Raw genomic sequence first — 21,474 nt, 5'->3', positions numbered from 1 at the left:
ATAATGTCACATGTTTAACATTTTCTTTCATTTACATTTTCAGAAAGCAAGAAATTGATATTATCCAAAATTCCAAATACATCCATCAATCATTCAAAATGTGCAAAATTAAATGTCAATTACGAAGTATCATTTTGCAATCCGCCAGGCCGCTATTGAGGAAAGGACGAATGACGAATGTACGTAATGACATTGGGCTTGGGCCAGTCATTTACAAAACTGGCTACAAGTGCAGTGCACAATAGACATTTCTTTTGCCAAACTTTTATACAATGGTGTACTTAATACTTCTATACGTACCATGAGTATAACTATTTTCCCAGATTTATATGAAACTTAATTACAACTATGTAAATACGCATGACAAATGCTCAAATGCAATGCCATTTTTTTTTTCTCTTTAATCCAATTCCACTTTAATACCTCCATTTTTATACCATGACGAATTGACAATTATGGGTTGGCGTAAATTTATTTCAAGTGAAGGAATTCGAACTAGCCATCATAAAATATATACTATAGTCGTCAATACAAACACGATGAAAATAAGATGCATATAAAAATAAATTGGTGCTTATACATAAAATAAAAGTGACTAAAAGAAGAACCCAAAAATATTAGTTCGAGATTCTTTTGTTTTTAGATAAAGGTAATACAGTATGAAATATTGAAAAGCAATAAATTAGACTTTAGACTGCCCTATGTCTAGAATTCTGGGTAGAATCTAATTCTCATTTCATAAGATAAAACTCTATGCATAAATAGATACACTCTTCCTCTTTGTCTTTTGTTACACTTTAGATTTTCAACACAATATCCTACGGAATACCTTTAAGTTACTTTTAATTACACATAATATCCTGTTTGATTTTTGTTCCTACAATAATAGTGTAAGGTATTCTTTCAAAAAAAAAAAAAAAAAAAAAAAAAATAGTACGTGTAAGGTATGTAACATAATTAAACAAGAACGAATGAAATTACAACTCTACAAGTACATACGGAGTAATATAATAATGTGATAATAAAAAAAACAAATGGCCAAATTAAAAAAATAGAAACAAATAATTAAATACAAACAACATTGGTAAGTTTCGATTACTTATAGTTCTACAGGACTACGGGCCTGTTCACATTTACTGAACTGAGCTGAACTGAACTGATTGGAGCTGAATTGAACTGAACTGAACTAATTGGAGCTGAACTGAACTGAACTGAGCTGAAATGATTATTTTATGAGAGAGGGAAATTAGGAGCTGAACTAAACTGAACTGATTGGAGCTGAACTGAACTGATTAGAGCTGAAATTAAGTAAATGTGAACAGTCCCTACGTCTAACTAGGTCTAGTACTCTGTTTTCAATTTGTCATTAAAAGAAAATCTTTTATTTTGAGTTTCTTGACAATAAAACAATTTTTTGGGCTTATAATCATTAACTTTTATTATTTATTTATTTATTTATTTATTTATTTTTAAAAAAAAACCACAAAGAGGCTACTCAATTAATTAAATCAGCCGAAGTATGTTCATCAACAATAATACGATTAGGGATTACATTCGTCCACATACGTTGGCCAACCTCTCAAGGTTGAAGACGATGAGCCAATTCATGGGTTATTTCAATATTTTGTTCCCTTCTCGCTTAATAAAAGACTAAACAATTTTGGCAAAACTCAAAAGCAAGACTAAGGGTCTGTTCTCTTCATCTTAATTTCAGCTTCAATCAGTTCAGTTCAGTTTCTAATTTCCTTCTCTCATAAACAATTCAATTCAGTTCAGTTCAACTCCGATCAGTTTAACTCAATTCAGTAAATTAGAACAGGTCCTAAGCTAAGCTCTAAGATATCAGCTAGCAACAAATGGAAGGAGCTAAACCATGTACGTAGCAGCATCACTAATACGTAGAATCTAAACAAGAATATATGATAATGCATTCATACAAGTATTTTAAACAACTTAATTAAAAAAATAATAATTACTGAAGTTAAGTAGTTTAACATTTTGGAATAGTTCGGAATACTTATACTCCGTATGAATCAATTAAATTTACAATACTTTGCAAACATTAAAAAGATCAGCAGTATAATACCAAGATAAAGAATTAACAAAGATGATTAGTTCGTTGTAGCATAAGTATTGGTTAATTAGTACGAGTACGTAGTACTTCGTATAAGTCACTCTACGTGGAAAATGTAGAATAGCGAATAGTTGTGACTTTGACCTCCTCCTTCATTTTCCACGTACATTTTAATTTGGATTAGCTATAAAGAACATCATGATCATTCTGATCATGATGATTATGATTCTACTGCAGATAATCAAGCTGAAGATGACACAGCAGCAGTCTACCCTTTTGTTCAATCAGAAAATGAAGATGAATCAGGCAGCCTTTACTTAGCTGTTCTTCTTTGAGTTTTGGATCGATGAGCTGGCAAATTCTATTACAAGTTGTATGAGCTGGCATATTCTGTTATTACAAGCATTCCCACGTTTTTAGTGATGTATAGAATTTGTTAGAGATTCTGTTATAAACAAAAGTGCTATATATAGCATCTTAGCTTGTAATATGTAATCAGTTTTTACAATCTAATAAAAATCTTTCATCTTCTCTCTATTTCTTTTCCTGTTTTTCTCTCTATTTTTCTGAGTTCAAAATGAAGAACTCGATTATGGTATCAGAGCAGGAGTTTTTCTGCTAAAATTCCGCACAAAATTTCAGTAAGATCATACAATTTTTCTGTTGAATCAAATACTACAATCTGTTTACAGAATTTTTCAAGCCAAAATTCAAGAAGTTTTGAGCAAATTTCATTTTAAAATTCAAAGAATCTGAACTCAATCTTTTTCTTATAACATCAAAAATGGTGGAATCAATCAATTCAACTCAATCAGTTACTTCAGATCCTAATTCAGTATATTACATTCATCCAAGTGAAAATCCAACAGTTTCACTGGTTTCAGAGAAGTTCAATGGTGACAATTATGCTGATTGGAAGAGAGGAATGGTTTTGGCGCTCTCTATGAAGAACAAAATGGCGTTTATAGATGGATCCTTGCCTAAACCAAATGCTTCAGATCGTGATTTTAATGCCTGGACAAGATGCAACAACATGATCATCTCCTACCTCCTGAGGTCACTGGATAATACTCTTGCTAAGAGTGTTCTTTACTTTACTACAGCACATGAGATCTAGAAGGATCTGGAAGACAGGTACTCAATTATTTCTGGACCTCAGTTGTATTCTCTTCAACAATCACTAGGACAAATAAGTCAAGATAATTCATCAGTTGCTGAGTATTTTACTAAAATCAAAGGAATCTGGGATCAAATTAGTGCAGCTAATCCTATTCCAATTTGCTCTTGTAATGGTTGCTCTTGTAACTTGACCAAGAAGTTTCTGAAGACTCAACAGGATGAAAGATTGGTTCAATTTCTTATGAAATTAGATTCTAAACATTCTGGTGTTATAACTAATATACTGATGATGAATCCTCTTCCTACAATATCTGTTGCTTATAATCTGTTGATTCAAGATGAAAGGCAGAAAGAGATTACAGATGTGTATAATAGACACTCTGGCATGGCTTTTGCAAGTGGAGATAATCAGAGGTTCAATCAAGGAACAAGTTCAAATCAGAGGTTCAATCAAGGAACAAGCTCAAATCACAGTTCTCAGATGTATACAGGAGGTTACAAGAAGAATAACTTGTGCTGTGATCATTGCAAAATGACTAATCACACAATTGATAAGTGTTACAAGCTCAAAGGCTATCCACCAAGATCTGGGTATGGAAAGTTTACCAAGGGTAAACGAGTTGCAACTGTTGTTTATGGAGATGATGATTCAGACACAGATGAATGTGATGCAGCTCATATCTCTAAAGATCAGTTCAGCCAGTTTCTGACTTACATCAAACAGAACAAAGCTGATGAAGCTGAAAAAGTCACAGGCATGGCAAACATGGTAGGTATTAACACTTGTCTAATCACTTGCCTAAATTCTAAATGGATTATTGACAGTGGAGCTACTGATCATATTTGTTCAAGATTAGATCTATTTGATTCACATGTTCCTTTTGATAAATTGCCAAATAAAATTACTGTGGCTGATGGAAAGAAAGTTGAAGTGCTGAATATAGGAACTGTAAAGTTTGGGAATGGAATAATCTTAAAAAATGTGTTGCATGTCCCAAACTTACAGTTTAATCTGATATCCACACACAAATTATGTAAGGATATGAACTGTGAAATCATTTTTACTCATGACAAGTGTATGATTCAGGATTCCCAGAAAAGTTCCCTAGTTCTTGGTAACTTGGAGTCTGGTCTTTATGCTGTTGATAAGGATCATGTGGAGAGCAGTTCTTCTGTGAATTTGGCTATAACTGAAGAAGCTAAGTTGTTACACCTAAGACTAGGGAATTTGCCATTCAATAAATTGCATTATTTGAATGCTAGTCTTCCTACAAAGTGTTGTATAGACACTGTTTGCCAGATTTGTCCACTGGCTAAACAAACTAGGAAACCCTTTCCAGTTTCTAGTTCTAAGAGTAATAAGTGTTTTGATTTGTTACATATAGATGTTGGGGGGCCTTATAAGGCTATGACTCATGATCATTGTACTTATTTCTTGACTATAGTTGATGATATGTCAAGGCATACTTGGACCTTTTTAATGAGAAATAAAACAGACTCAGTTGATATTCTGGAGTATTTGTTTGCCTTGATTCATAATCATTTTGAAGTTCAAGTCAAGTCTATTAGAACTGATAATGCCAAGGAATTATGTGAAGGCAGAATTTTATCAGTTTATGAAAAGTTTGGGATTTTTCACCAAACTAGCTGTGTGGACACACCACAACAAAATGGTGTTGTAGAAAGGAAGCACAGACATCTCCTAGAGACAGCAAGGTCTTTTTTCTTTCAGTCAAAATTGCCTGTAAAATATTGGGGAGAGTGTCTTCTTACTGCTACACACTTGATAAACAGAATGCCCTTGAGTAGCATTGGTTTTGTTTCACCCTATGAGAAATTGTATAATACAAAACCCAATATTGATCATTTAAGGGTTTTTGGGTGTCTTGCCTATGCAAATACCTTGAAAACACATAGATCAACGTTTGATCCAAGAGCCTCACCATGTGTTTTCATTGGTTATCCAACTGGTCAAAAGGCTTACAGGCTTATGAACCTTAAAACACACAAAATCTTTGTTTCCAGGGATGTTACATTCCATGAGAAACACTTTCCTTTCCATTTTTCACATTCAACCCAAACACCTGACCCTATTTTCTTACCTGCAAACACACCCTTTAACTTTGGTACAGAATTTGATGTACCTGATATTTTTGTGCAAAACACAGACACTGACTCAGGAACAGGACAACTTGACTTTTCTGAACTGAGTAATTCTACTCCTGAAACACCTACACAAATTTCAATCCAAACACAAAACCTTACCCAAACACAAACCCAAACACAAAACAATAACCAAACACAATATTCAAAGCCTACAATTCGAGAAAGACAGTCAACTAGACCAACTAAAAGACCAAGTTGGATGGACAACTATATATGTGTTGTTACTGGTTCTCCTCATTGGTGTAATTTGGTGAGTTTTGAAGAGCTCCCTACTCCCTGTAAAGCTTTAATAACAGCTTTTTGTTCACACACTGAGCCTGCAACTTACTTTGAAGCTTCTCAACACCCTGAATGGGTAGCAGCTATGAACAAGGAATTAGAGGCTTTAGCTGCAAATGGTACTTGTGAGGTTACTGATTTACCTAAGGGGAAGAAAGCAATTGGTTGCAAGTGGGTGTTCAAAATAAAGCTCAAAAAGGATGGAACCATTGAAAGGTTCAAGGCAAGACTGGTAGCCAAGGGTTACACACAGAAATATGGGTTAGACTATGATGAAACTTTTTCACCTGTAGTCAAAATGGCTACTATTAGATGTCTGTTGGCAGTTGCAACAAGCAAAAAATGGCCTCTACTTCAACTGGACATCAACAATGCCTTCTTACATGGCACCCTTAATGAAGAAGTATATATGAGAATGCCTCAAGGTCTTCCTAATCCTGGCAACAAGGTCTGCAGGTTACTAAAGTCTCTTTATGGACTTAAACAAGCTAGCAGGCAATGGTTCACAAGATTAACCTCAGAATTGCAGAAGAAAGGATTTATACAAAATAAGAATGATTATTTTTTATTCATATACAAGTCAGCTACTGATCTGTGTGTTGCAGCTGTCTATGTAGATGACATAATCCTAACAGGAACAAATGTCTCTATTCTGGAAGATCTGAAACAGCATTTGCATGATGTTTTCAGCATTAAAGACTTGGGTGAGCTTAATTTCTTTCTTGGGATAGAAATAACTAGAGTTTCTAATGGGATCATTCTTAGTCAAAGAAAGTTTACAAAGGAACTCTTGGAGAGCTGTGAGTTTGATGTTTCCAAAACTGCAAAAACTCCCTTGCCTGTGAATTTGAAGCTTTTTGCAGAAGAAGGTACTTTCTTTGGTGATCCTAGCAGATACAGGTGTTTAGTTGGGAAGTTGAATTTCCTAACACACACTAGACCTGACATTTCCTTTGCTGTCCAAAATCTCAGTCAATTTTTACAATCTCCTAGACTTCAACATGTTCAAGCTTTGATACATGTCTTGAGGTATATAGCTGGTACTGTTGGACAAGGAATCTTATTGTAGTCTTCTCAGCAGCTCACTCTCCAGGCCTATTCAGACTCAGACTGGGCAGCCTGTCCTAACACTAGAAGATCAGTAACAGGGTATCTTATGTTGCTTGGTAAAAGTCATGTTTCCTGGAAATCTAAGAAACAGTCTACTCTCTCCAAGTCTTCTACTGAGGCAGAATACAGGGCAATGGCAGCAGCTTCCTATGAGATTACTTGGTTGGTCAGGCTATTGGGTGATATAGGAGTGGATGATCTAAAACCAATCAAGCTGAATGTCGATAATTTGTCAGCAATACACTTGGGTAAAAATCCTATTCATCATGAAAGAACCAAGCATATTGAGCTTGATTGCCATTTTACAAGGGAGAAAGTGCTGGAAGGTTTGATTGAACTGTCTTATCTTCCTACAAAAGATCAATTGGCTGATCTTTTTACTAAGTCTCTGCCTTCTCCTCATCTCAAAGAACTTCTGTCCAAGCTAGGGATGACTTCTCAGCCACCTCCTAGCTTGAGGGGGGGGTAAAGAACATCATGATAATTCTGATCATGATGATTATGATTCTACTGCAGATAATCAAGCTGAAGATGACACAGCAGCAGTCTACCCTTTTGTTCAATCAGAAAATGAAGATGAATCAGGCAGCCTTTACTTAGCTGTTCTTCTTTGAGTTTTGGATCGATGAGCTGGCAAATTCTATTACAAGTTGTATGAGCTGGCATATTCTGTTATTACAAGCATTCCCACGTTTTTAGTGATGTATAGAATTTGTTAGAGATTCTGTTATAAACAAAAGTGCTATATATAGCATCTTAGCTTGTAATATGTAATCAGTTTTTACAATCTAATAAAAATCTTTCATCTTCTCTCTATTTCTTTTCCTGTTTTTCTCTCTATTTTTCTGAGTTCAAAATGAAGAACTCGATTAAGCTAGAATATAGTTAAGTCATATTTATTCATTCTCTTATTTTCAAGCTGAAAATTTTCAATTTCATTGAGAATATACACAATTGTATCTCAAACCAGGGTCATTTTAAATGTTTTAGAGGTCTTGTACTATTAATAAAACTGAATGCCTCAAAGCCCTCCACGAATAAAATAAAATAAAAATTGAGACGATTACAACTTTTACAATCATTAATAATTAGACATATGAACAAAAGAGTATAACTTTTACAATCAAAACAAAAAGTTTTCTACATTCTTGATACAGGTAATACTCTACCATTTTAAGCTTAACATGAGCCGTGATTTTCATTGATTGTCCAGTAGGATTTAGATTTCTAGATATACTTACATTAACAATAAATAAATAAAAAAGTAAAGCGATGGATGATTATATGTCTATGTATCAAATTAAAGTACGAACGTGCGTGAAATGTTTTGAGGATTATCGATGTCTTAGACGATGATGCTTTTTTTTTTTTTGAAGGGACGATGATGCATATTGAGATGTTGTATAAAAGAAGTTTGTTGTATTGTGGTCAGAATCAATATAATGCATGACTCATGTACTATGGATTACCTTTCAACTGTGTAGGTAATTAAGACCTACCATTTACTATTTATGACTTTGACTAGGAAACAATAAATCTACACAATCCATTTTAAATTAGAAAAACATTTATTTAAATGAGATTTAGAAGGACCTAAAAGACACTCATAATAGAATCACTCTTATTTGAAAACAAATAGGATCACTAAGGGTCTGTTCACATTTACTTAATTTCAATTTAGTTCAGTTCAGTTCAGTTCAGCTCTTAATTTCCCTCTCTCAGATCATAAAATATTAATTTCAGCTCAGTTCAGTTCAACTCCAATCAGTTCAGTTCATCAGTTCAGTAAATGTGAACAAGCCCTAAGTTGTAAATATTAACACGAGTATAAAGTACCATCAAATAAATAAATTATACTTCCTCCGTTTGTTATATTAATAATTGCAACACTTTTCTAAGAAGAAAATATCACAATACTTGCGACACGCCATAAATATTAATATGAGTATAAAGTACCATCAAATAAATAAATAATACTCCATTTAATATTATAGTGGTATAAATAAATTTCTAATGGTACAATTAAGTATGTAAATCATCAAATATTATATATCACTGTGAGATAGAATAGTACTACTATGACAATTTATAATAACGAATTTTATAATATACATGCGTAGTTACACAAAAAGTACCATGGTAACCATAAAAAGTAACATTATCAATGTCAAATGATCATTTTATCCTCTTATATGCAAAGAAAAAATATAGGCTTTATGCGCTTAGAAGGACTCTTTTTTTTTTTTGAGAACCTCCTAGAAGGACTCCTCATAATAACTAGGGTAGTTAATTCGTACGCTATAGCTAGTCATGTCTAAAGATCTATTTTGGTTTGACCTTTATGCCACAAATGTAGTTATTGGCAAGATTATTAAAAAGGGATATTATGTAAACAAATACTTCCTCTGTTTTTTTATAGTTGACATCTTTCTATTATCACACTTGCCAACGCATGTTTTCAATGATTAATATCTCTAATTATTACATTTTAAAACTATAAAAAGTGGATATTAATAAAATCACATCGATACGATTCAAATAAGATCCACATGAGTATGTTTTATCGTATCTATAAACCACAAAAGCGAGTCAAAGCGTGTTTGTGTGAATAGTGTAAAAGTCAAACGGTGTCAATTAAGAAAAAAAAAACGAAAGAAGTATTGTTTTTTGGGTATAAATGTTCAGACACTTATCTTAAGAGTTGGAAATAAAGAGATAATTAGCATTAATGAGGGCAAATAAGTAAATAGTTTCATTGTTCCGACTCCCGAATAGCTAATACAGTCAAACTTTGCACACATGCTAATGCAACAATTTGACCTTATTTTATGTACTCCGTATAGTTTGGAAAAAAAAAAAACAATAGTCATCAAAGTTAAAATATGAATAGTGAAGAAAGTTAACATGTCAATTATTGTAGGATGGAGGGAGCAAACATTTTAGAGAATATAATTGTCCAAACAATATTTATTAGAGTTATCTCAAACTTTGTTAAGAATTTTAATTGTTTTTGCAAGAATAATGATTGTAAATTTTGCTATGGTAAATCAAGCATCTCAAGTTCTCAACAGTAGTTGAGTGGTCATTGGTAACACCCCCTTGAAATATCATTGCCTTTTTACAAACATTGAATTTGAGAAAAAAAATTAATCTAATTAAATTATATGGTTTAAAATTTAACCAACACAAATAAGTATAATTCAATAATTTGATCAAATAAAGATGAATCTATGTATTTATCATACCTTCAATTCATATATAATCACTCCGTAAGGAAAAAAAAAAAACACATAAGAATAGCGGTAAGGAAAAAAAAAAATATATGATAACAAAATTGCTGTGAAACACTTACGGGGCATTTGGTAGGGGGGGATGGGATTAAGTGAGAAAAGGACGTGGGATAAAAAGGTGGAATTAATAGATGAGATTAGGATATAAAGGTGTATTTTATTGTTTGGTATGGATTTGGGTTAAATTTGAATAACTAATAAAAATACAAAATTACCCTTACTATCCCTTCTTCACTCTTTTCTTCTTTCTTTTTCATTAAAGGTAGAAATGTCTTTGTAGTTATTACTCCGTAATTTGGAGGGATAACTCCATATTTTATCCCCCTCCTAATCCTTATCCCTCTAAACAAACAAAAGACTTCTTTAATTCCTCCTCTTCTACCCTATCCTCCCTCTTCTATCCCTCTAACCAAACACTCTCTTATATAATTGAAGATTTTACTCAGCTCCGTCCAAGTACATAACAACTATAAATCAATTTACATATTTAGAGTTAACCTTAACGATTTTTAACTTGCAATATTACATGTAATATACTAATACTATAGCAAATCACACCTTAAAATTCACTTATTGTAATCCAACAACCCTAATTTGAAAAGCAAACAAATCATATAAGATCCACCCCCCCAAAAAAAAAAATCAAAGAAAAAGGTGAGTGATTTTAATTGGATATATCTATGATATCCCAAATACAAGATTCGTTTCAAAATCATGTCGTTACCAAATTATCACATTCATATTGGATTGGACCACATCTAATTTGGGCCTAACTCAAACAACATAATAAGGTCAATTTCGTCCTTTTGTCATCATACAATGGCATTCTCGATATTTCTTGAAACAACAAGGTCATTTAATTACCCCATCTTGTATAAATACCCCAACCTCTTCCGTGCTCACATTCTTTCTATTCCCCTTCTCCCAATCTTTTCTCTCTTCTCTCTCTTCTTTCTCTCTCCTCCCCCCTCACTCTTTCTCTCCCCCTATTTTCCGGCAACATTTTGTTTTTCTTTTTTTTAAAAAAAATATTTAGGTTTTTTTTTTTTTCTTAAAAATAAAATTAAAATTTATCCTTTTGTTTTTTTTAAATCGTTGTGAAATTACGGTTTTATCCAAAAAAAACGCCATTTCCCTGATGTAACAAATACACCCCCTATTTTCTTATTTTAAACCACTACCCTCCAAAAAAAATTAAAATAAAAAGGGAAAAATCTTTCGAGGTGAAATTACTCTTATACCCTTGAAATAACGGACGGCGAGGATGAATCACACGAGTCGTAGCGTGGTAACAGCCACACGAAAGCGCAAAGATAGAGGAGAATTAGATAATTCATCCTTTTACAATCACAAGGGTAGTTTCGGAAGTTCACACAAACCGCTTTTAGTGGGTAATAATAATAATAATAATATTAACCACAACAGTACGACGTCGTCTTCACCAAGAATGGCCGAACCGAGTTCGGGTCAGGGTTCATCGAACCGGCTTCTGGCGGGTTACATGGCCCATGAGTTTCTAACCAAAGGGACCTTATTCGGGCAGAAGTTTGACCCGGCCCGAGCCGAAGCTGTCCCTGTTTCAGCCGCTGAGCCCAAGAGGAAGCCGGGTCAAACCGGGTTCGGGTCGGGGGTTAAGCCCAACCGAAGCTATGCTGACGTGGCGCAACTGTTGAAGAGTGATGGGACCCATATTCCTGGAATTGTCAACCCTACGCAACTCGCTCGGTGGATCCAGATGTGACCCGATTGATTGACCCGGACACGTGGAGGGTTTGCATTGGTCTGTCACGCTTTCTAATGACACAGGCAGGTGAGGGAAATTCAAATTAACCCCCTTCTCCATTTTGATAAACTTCAACAACACTAGTTCAGTGAGATTCCGGTCGCCGGAAGATGATGACGTCATTTTCCGGCAGTTTTTTTTTTACCTTTCTCTCTCCTCTGTTGTTAATATTTATAAGAAACAGAGACGTAGTTTTTTTTTATTGTTTAATTAAATTATAAGCTTGTTGTTGAATCAATGTTACATTCATCCATTATCTATCTATATAATGTACTAGTTAGTTTTTTTTTTTTTGTTATTATTATTATTAATTTTATGTATTACATTTGTGGTTTCTCTGTTTTATTTCAGTATTTACTGAATAATTTTGGGTATTTTAATTTATTGATTTGTTTATATAATTAATAAATGATTGGTTAATGCATGTGGAATTTGCATATTTTAATTGTAGAGATGATCGATGGTGAAACAATGCATGGTACATGCATGTGTTATACTATTATGTAGGTGATTACGTTTTTGATAGTGGGAGTAAATCAGCTTATTTTGGGTGTAATTCAATATCGAATGTCATGTACCTTCTCGGGTCCAACCCGACTAGATTTAAATTACACTATCAACGTGATCACGATAATATTGGGGCGGTTTGCGATTTTGATTTCATTCACGTCTTTCGATTTTACTAGTTAATAGTTATAATGTTGCATGTCAGGAATTAAAGCTAGTGTATAACTGTATAAGTTTGTAGAACGGTGATGATTAGGTTGGAAATTTGAAATATGGAAATGCAATTTGATGACTAACTATAAAAAGAATGGTAATTGGCTATATTTTAGTGATTAAATTGCTAAAGTATAAGTTCATGTTTTATTGGTGTATAATGTGATGATTAGTGATTAACCATGGTGGTTATCGATAGGACTTGGGAAGTTGGGTTTTTGCGATTTCAAGACATTGTCAATGGTCTCATATATTAGATTTTTTTAAAAAAAAATTAACGATGATGGTATGATTATGAAGTAAGACTAGAATCAATTGATTGGTATCTTACTATCTTAGCTTAATTTCTACTCTTTCTTAGATAATTTTTAGCTTGATGCATGTCATAAGTTATGGTTTCTATTACTTTCTAAGGCAAATGTAATTATTGTACCTTTGTTTTTTTATACTTCCTAATTATATGGTTAGGATTTAGGATACTTTGATAGGAGAACTATATTGGATTATTTCGATGAAAAGCGTTATATAAATATAGAGCATAAATGAGTGACATAATATTTGTAATTTCTTTGTGGCTCATATATAGGACCATCATAGTGTATCTAGGTTAACGATGCATCCTGATACAAGTGTGCACATCACAAAGAAGTCGTTGGTATGTACGTGATGACATTGTGCACAATACACCACAAGCAATTTAACGTTCATGCGTCATGAGTGCATCACACAAATGTTGCGAAAGTGTGTGAAGGTGTGATGTATCCTTATTCATTTTTTTTCCGCTAGTTTGGTTTAGTCATATGATAAAGATTTAATTTTAAAAAATGTTATTCATGATTCTTAACAGTAAATTTAAAACATGCTCAATTGAGATATTACTTTTCTTTCAACATTAAATTTGTAAGTTTTTAATGATTTTTTTTACCTAATTAGGCGGATGTGAAGAAGATTTTTATTTGATTTATATTATATGATTTTTATTTATATTATATGATTTTTATTTATACTATTCACAATTTATTTCGGTGATAGAAATAGTTATGTATGATATTATTAAATTCTTCTCATTGTATATTATAAAAATATCACTCGATTTAGTTTCGTTATATATAATTATAAACTTCGTATCTATTAAAGGTTGTAAATATCCGTTGTCAAGTGCAAAAACAGAAGCTAGTATTTAATTGAAGTAGGGATATTTGTTGTTATTTTAGCAAACGAAATTTGGTGAGACTCATGCAAGGTTAGGTTGTGAGGTCATTGTTTAAAATCAAATATGAAGACTAATTTTTATTTTTTATTTTTTACTCCGTGTTACATGATACAGCCCATACAGGTATATAGTTTGGGATTATCTTACTCAAAAGTCTCAAATATAAAACAATATTTTTTTCTTTTACAACTAAATAATTCGTATAAAACATTTTCAAGAATTATTTATATATGTTCGGTTTTCCGGGTAAGGCGAAGAATCCTATTGAACCATCACAGTTCACAGATTAGTCACACCATTAAATAGATCAACTCTTAAAAGTAGGAGTAGAAAAGAACATAGAATAAGTGAGAAAATTCTACAGAGTATATCATCAAGAATTGTCAATCGTAGTACAAATATGGAAAAAGAATAAATAAAAAACTGAATAAATAAAAACTCTCATGCAAGTGACAAGGGAGAAGAAATCCAACTATACACAAAAAACATAAAATAAAAAACAAGTTGTTAATGACGTTTTTTGGGGGGATTTATGAATTATGAGGGATGAGAAGTTATTAAAAACACAAGAAGGAATATGTCATCATCCACCTTTGGGTCCTTTGCCAATTTAGGTGTATTGTTAGACTTATTTTCCTCCACTCTGTTAAACTAGATTTTAGAATAAATGATTGATACATCTATAGAATGTCTTAGACGATGCCTTGAGTTTCTAGTGATCGAAGCAAAATTAGCGTGACGTGAAAATGAATTGCATGATATTTGAAAAGAAAATAAAGGTTTGAGAATGAAAACTTAAAAGTTAAAACTTCAAAGTTAAAACTTCAAAGTTAAATCTTATAATTAAAAAAATCTTTTTAGGCCAAGTCCATTGTCTAAGTCTAGTGACCTAAAATTCTAAAAATATCCCTCCATGATCAAGCCCATCATTAACCATTGGAGAGTACAGATTTACCCCTAATCTGTCCAACTATGTACAATTTTGCCACCTGAAAGTACATCTATAAATAGCTCTTCAATCGTTAATGAAAGGGATTTTACTATCAACATTTACTAGGAGAGGTTACTGAAAGAGGTTACTGAAAGAACTAAGGTGAACAAGAGAATTCTTTAGGCCCTAATTCTCTCTTTGCTCTCTCTCTATAAGTACACTATCTCTACTTTCTCTCTCTAGAAAGTATATTTGCTGACTTAAATATCGGAGGGGCTTTCTTGAGTCACACCCCTGGGGCAGCTAACCTTCTCTGTTTGGCAAGCCTAGCTCTCGTACATACCTATGCAAGGCGGAGCTCTCAGACATACCTTGGCTAGGTGGAGCCGAAGGACGTTTGGACAATAATTGGACTTAGTTTCTAGGACATCTTAGTACCCTTACCCTAACACCCCGAGGAGTATTCTGTTTCCAAAAACAAAACCTACAAGATACAGAGTATATTATAACTTAAAACTTTAAACTAAATGTTATGCAGCTTGAGCAATACCTCAACGCATTAAACTAGTCTCACCGGAATAATTACTATAGGTGTATAGCACCTATATGTTTGCTACATATAGGATGACCTTCTTGAAATTACGTGCATAATAGTACACAAAGTGTATTATTAAGACAACTTCTACTTAAAGTTACATTATACATGCATAATAGCACACATGGATGTACCACTATAGCATAATAATACACATAAATATACCACTGTAGAAAAAACATCAAATGAAAACCCCAAAACGCCCTCCTATATACATGCTTATAAATAGGTGCTATGCACCTACATAATACCCCTGAGGTATTGACTATTCCACGTTGTGCCCCTCCCTTTGAAAACTTCCACGCTGTAACCTCAAGGTTCCAAAAGTGATTAAACTATACCCTTGCCGTTATCCCTCCGTTACATGTTGCCGTTAGTGGGGCCCACTTTACACCTATTTATTTTTTTCTCGATTTTCGTGCTAAAAAATGTCCCATTAAAGATTTTAGGGGTTATTTTAGGTTTAAAAGGACCAAATTGAGCTCAGATTTTGCAAAAAAGTAACATAAAAGCCCCGTTTTGTGAATTTGAATTCTCATAGTTAAATTTAAAATTCATAAAACGGGGCCTTTACGTTACTTTTTTGCAGAATCTGAGCTCAATTTTGGACCCTTTAAAGCTAAAGTGACCCCTAAAACCTTTAATGGGAAATTTTTTAGCACGAAAATTGAGAAAAAAAATAAATAGGTGTAAAGTGGGCCCCACTAACGGCAACATGTAACGGAGGGATAACAGTAGGGGTACAACTTAATCACTTTTGGGACTTTGAGGTCGTAAAACTTTTCAAAGGGAGGGGTACAACGTGGAATAGTCAATACCTCAAGGGTATAATGTAGAATTTTCCATGTTTTATTTATTTTTTCAATGTGCCCCACTTGAAAGCTACAAACGGTACCATATTTATTTTTTCTTACACAAATTCCACTTGCTACATTATATCTCCTATTTTCCTACTCGTACAATAGTTTCCTTGTACATGCAAACATGCCCCAATTGTTACACTCTTTCCTTCCTTCTTTAATTTTTGTTTTACTTCACCTAATTGTTAAGACACTTAATTGCAATTGAAATCTAAAGATGTGCATTTTTAGCTACAGAATTCAGATCTCACTCATCTCAGCTTTCTCAGGAATACATTTTTACCAGCAGGAAAAAAAAAAAAAAAAAAAAAAAAAAAACTGAGCCAAAAATAGAATTCAATCAGACTGAAAAATTACTAAACTTAGAATAATTTGTTTTATGTATGGTAGTTACAAATTACTCAATACAAATACTGTAGTTTTTTGGCTCCCCATCAACTCCTGTCCCCTCATGGTCTTACAAAGCTCACATCAAGTTTATCCCACATGAATAGGGTATTTATTTGGAGACAGGCTAACAAAATAGAATTACAAATCATTGCCAATAATACAAGTATAATTAAATTCATGATTCCTGTACTTATTAGCTTCAATTATTCCTGAACTTCTAATTAAACCCCGGAGCTACTACCGTCGATTGGTTTCTAACTTGAGAAACTGATGAGATGACTGTAAGGAAAGGACGAAAGGTAATGAGACTGATCCGTGTGTATTGTCTAGGCCTTCTTGATGGCGGTAGATCTTGCTTTGAGGTTAAGGAAGATTGCCCTGCAGGTAAGCAAATAGTAAAACTATGTGGAATTGTGGATATAGTCCATTTTAGAAGCGCGTAACCTTTTTATCTGATAGGTGAAATCGAGCTTTAAACATGGGTATGAGCACGCAAAATATAGGAAAAACACAGTGTGATGCATAGTATGCATGAAAATTAATTTTCCAATGGGATTCATAAATCATGTGTGAGAATTTAATTTAAGGCATGTTCAGTAAGACAGTAATACTGATTATTTCAGATTTTGATTTTGGGACTTCAAAATTTGATTAAAGAAACCTCTTTGTATAGGTTGCATGATGAACTTAAATTTAGTCCTGCATAAACTAGTCATATTAATTTACTAATTGACAATAGAAAATTGGAAACAATTATTTCAAGTAGACTTTTTTTTTAATCTAAATCTAAAAAAACCTTTTAACTTGTAATGATAAAAAATACAGTGCTAATTTCAGGCATCCTCAAACATGTACTGATGTACCCTAAACTTCTTATATGTATTTATGTTGTAAAGAATAGTGTGCTTACTGCTAAGATATCTTACTCTGCTAGCTAAATCAATCAGAACAAGATCAATACAGACCATATGTCTATGTATCAATCATTCAACTTTTGGGACTCAATTATCTTGAAAGGTTCTCTTATGCAGAACTCTAACAAAAAGGTAAGAAGCTTGCAACAAGGAGAAAAACAAGAAAAGAAATTCCATAAGATCAAAGAGTAACTAACCAGCAAGAGGCAACAAGGCTGTGAAACAGAACACGAAGTTGCAAAGGCATATATTGATAGTTCACCCAGTTTATAATTGGCCAAAACTGCAAAGGACCCAGAATTTATCAGAGCATCACAAATGCAAATCCATATCATCAGCATTTAAGAAGATACCCTAAAAAACTACAATATGACAATAAAATTCGCAAGGATAACTCGTGAAAAGAGCATCAAATACCTTCCAAGAAGTTCGCTGTACAGGAGGGTAGTCATTCTTGATCTTAGTCTTGACCAGTGGCCACGTTCTTCCTGTTAGAAGTAAGTTTTTAGTGAACTCGAATCAGAATTGACATAATGCAACAAAGTTACACACTTTTTCTCAAGTTTATTTGGGTACAGGCTGCATATTCTTTCCTCAAGTTTGTTTGAAAAGGAAGGCACATAGTCATACACAATCCCTGCAGCTCCAGAAAAGCAGTATAATTTTTCTAGCTAAAAATGGAACTGTAATTCAATGAATTGCATGCTGCCATATTCAGGTTTTACTTTCTCTTTTAATTTCTTTTCCTACTGGCACTTTATTGAACATTCTTCCACGAGTGCATACTCTACATAAGAAGAGAGATTTACAAAACACAATTGATTGTTATAGAAGACCTAGCCTCTCTACATGCAGTAGGGAAACTATAGTTGGTAGGATTTCTGCTATTCAAAGACAGAAAAAAATTGCTAATCCTACAACAAAGATGTCTGTAAGATTAAGTGTATAGTCAAATACTCAAATGTAGTTCTTGCTATAGATCTTATTTTGAGTAAGAGAATATTGCTATGCATATTCTTAGGAAACAGTTTACAGATTATAGCTTGAAATTAGGCTATATGTTTATTCTGCATGACAGGCATATTAGGCACTTTCATTTTCAAGTCTCCAAATTGACCTTATAGATGATTTATAATTAGAAGCCTTTCTTGATCAACTCTTCAACGAGCATATTCTTGGTAATTCAACAAGATATCATAACCCAAAAGTGCAAATCGATTGCAACATACTGTACATAATGGATTAATGGGTTCAAATCATAAGATCCTCAATATGGATCCTTACATAAACAAAATACGGCATCCATATTCCTAGAGCGTCCAAAGCTTGATAGACTAGACTAGGGACCAAATTTATTAGTCGAATGTCATTAATTTCAAGCAACACCAAGAAATTTTCAAGCAAACCAAGACTCCTTAACTCATAAAAACAGTAAGAATCCTCACTCAATAACATTACAGGTAAGTCAATAAGATCTGGCACCATGGTACAGCATAGTGATAATTCTGATAAACCATTATAATAAGCCAGATGAATCCAAGAGGATAGCAATGCTTAATCAGAGAAGAAAATGACAAACCTTCAACCACAAGACCATAATACATCATGAAAAACAAGTTATTCCATGGACTAGCTGTTAATTGTTCCAGTATCACCTTACAAAAAGAAGAAAAGACAAAGCATGTAAAAAGAAAAAGTCAACCCTCAAAACATCAAAATCAAAACCAAGAACAGAATTACAAATGGGTTTTTATACCTTCTTTCCCACAGTTGTGCTTCCTTTCTCTCCTTTAAAAATCTTGTCCATAACTTTGTGCAAAAAATGCCCAAATGGTCCAGAATAGAAGAACCCATATATCTATAATCAGCAAATTCAAAATCAGTAAATTTAATGGTAACAAAAACATGATCTTTGATAACAAAGACAATCAATCAAAAAAATCAAAATGATTACTTACCATAATAAGGAATAATCTCTTAAATTGAAGCTTTTTAATCCCAGAAATTTTCTGGGCAGCAAAATCACTGCACCCAGCAAGAACCCCAGAAGTAATTGCCTAAAATCATCATAAAAAAACAGAAAAACTAAATCAGAATAAAACCCATATTAAAATTACAACAAAAATTGCCAATTTGAATAACCTTAGTTCTAAGGGGGTGGATTTGAAGCTGCAAAAGATACTTCTTCCAAACTTCAGTAACAATATCAGACATGGCTGATCAAATTTGTGCTTCTCAAAGATGCGTACTTTGTGTTTGTAGAAATGCCGCAGAGAATGAAAAGCATGAGAAGAGTGAACAGAGATGGGTTGACCGAATGAAAATGAGAGAGAAGTTTAATGGTAGATTATTCAATGCAACGGTGTTAGGTGGAATCATGACTGAGAGCAGTGATGAGAAGCTCAATTTTTTATGTTTTTGTATTGACCTATTATTATTCAGCAATACCTGTGTTTTTCCCTCCATAAACTGCACTCTAAGCAACTCCTGCCAAAAATACAATTACTCCCCCAATCCCTTATTATCTCGACTTTGTATTTTAAAATCGCAATATATCCCTACTTGGTATTATTATATGTACCCTAGATTGAAATGAGTAAAACAAAGCTACTTAAATTCTTTCGACAACAATATAGGCATTCTTTTGACAACAAATAGGCATTCTTGACTACACATACATGGTTAATTGGTTAAGTCCTAAGCGGGAACATGCATTATACATACATATGACTGATATGAGTGAGGCTCACACGTATGTGTTTAATTACGCTCTTATATTACAGCTTACAAAATAACTACATAAGCACCCTACTCAATGCTAAGCATATTGTATACTTGTACTCCATAACTTTTAGAAAATGCTAAAACCTATCTCAAAGGAGACAACCCTACTTCAAACCTATTAATATTTTCTAGTTCACTATTTTACGATTAAATAAAATTGTACTATTAATTGTTGCTAGTTTAGCAATTACCATTTACAGTTTTCCCCAATTTTGAGAGGAATATACAATACGGAGTACAGGGGAATGAAAAATTGAGAGAGAAAGAAAGAAAAGGAGGGAAATATGGTGAGAATTTAGTTATTGGCCCCTACATAACATCATACTTCAGTTCAAAGGAAATAGTTGTAGGTGATATTGTTAAACTAAGGTCATGTTCACTTCACTTTAAAAAAAAAATATTAAGTAAAAATAAGGAAATTTTGTTTTTTACCACCTCACAAAAACACGAAAATCTCTTTTACCACCTCCCAAAAAAAGTATTTTACTTTACCACCTCATAAAAAACACGAAAATAGGTTTTACCACCACTTAACGGTTTCCATCCAAAAATTCCGTTAAGTGTGGCCCACAGTAACACGTGTCAGCATTTTATTTGTTAAAAAAAAAAAGAGAAATTAAAAAAAAAAAAAACAAAAATCCTAAAACTACTCCAGCCAACACCGCAGCACCACCCCCGCGCCACCGCCGCCTTCCCCCCAACTCACCGCACCCCTCCCCGAAACCACCACCCGCGTCGCACCACTAGCCCCAACCCACCTAAATCCTCCCCCTCCCTTCCCCACAACCGTATCGCCTCCAAAAACCACCAAACCCAAAACTCATCCCCCCAAAAACGACCACGAATTTGACCTTAAAAGGCTGAAATCGGCCGATCAAGGCCACTGAGCCCCAAAACCGGCCGATTTCGGCCATTTGTGGCCAGATTCGTGGCCGTGGTGGGGATCTAGGGTTTTGGGTTTGGTTGTTTTGGGGGCGACGCGGTTGTGGGAAAGGGAGGGGGAGGGTTCAGGTGGGTTGGGGCTGGTGGTGCGACGCGGGTGGTGGTTTCGGGGAGGGTTGTGGTGAATTGGGGGGAAGGGGGTGGTGGCGCGATGGTGGCGCTGTGGTGGTGGCTGGGTAGTTTTAGGTTTTTCTTTTTTTTTTTTTATTTTTTTTATTTTTTTTCTTTTTTTTTTTATTTTTTTCTTTTTTTGGCCAATAATAACACGACACGTGGCTTTATGGGCCCACTTAACGGATTCCTA

At 33.7% G+C, this 21,474-nt stretch overlaps 1 protein-coding gene across 1 annotated transcript; it reads right to left on the bottom strand.

Annotated features, from left to right (window-relative positions):
- Positions 1–16,414: 16,414 nt before the first annotated feature.
- Positions 16,415–20,041, bottom strand: LOC145630309 (peroxisomal membrane protein PMP22-like). The gene is made up of 7 exons (XM_081682558.1): positions 19,587–20,041; positions 19,403–19,501; positions 19,201–19,302; positions 19,024–19,099; positions 17,862–17,932; positions 17,642–17,727; positions 16,415–16,908 (listed from the first exon to the last, which is right to left on the bottom strand). Exons 1-7 carry the CDS (start codon positions 19,656–19,658, stop codon positions 16,857–16,859), a joined length of 558 nt encoding a protein of 185 aa, XP_081538684.1. The 5' UTR covers positions 19,659–20,041; the 3' UTR covers positions 16,415–16,856.
- Between the last annotated feature and the right edge of the window lie 1,433 nt (positions 20,042–21,474).

The sequence above is a fragment of the Chenopodium album genome, chromosome 5 (genome assembly GCF_948465745.1).
Source record: "Chenopodium album chromosome 5, dcCheAlbu1.1, whole genome shotgun sequence".
Classification (NCBI taxonomy): Eukaryota; Viridiplantae; Streptophyta; class Magnoliopsida; order Caryophyllales; family Amaranthaceae; genus Chenopodium; species Chenopodium album.
The sequence above is the reverse complement of the archived record's forward strand: the minus strand, read 5'-3'. Positions and strand labels throughout refer to the sequence as shown.

What these genes read in the sequence shown, in the direction of transcription:
- LOC145630309 (XM_081682558.1), bottom strand. Translation starts at nt 19,658, where the DNA reads ATGTCTGATATTGTTACTGAAGTTTGGAAGAAGTATCTTTTGCAGCTT. An exon ending in TTATGGTCTTGTGGTTGAAG is followed by an intron (nt 17,933 to 19,023) that starts GTTTGTCATTTT and finishes TACTTCTAACAG; the next exon opens with GAAGAACGTGGCCACTGGTC. An exon ending in TACAGCGAACTTCTTGGAAG is followed by an intron (nt 17,728 to 17,861) that starts GTATTTGATGCT and finishes GGTCCTTTGCAG; the next exon opens with TTTTGGCCAATTATAAACTG.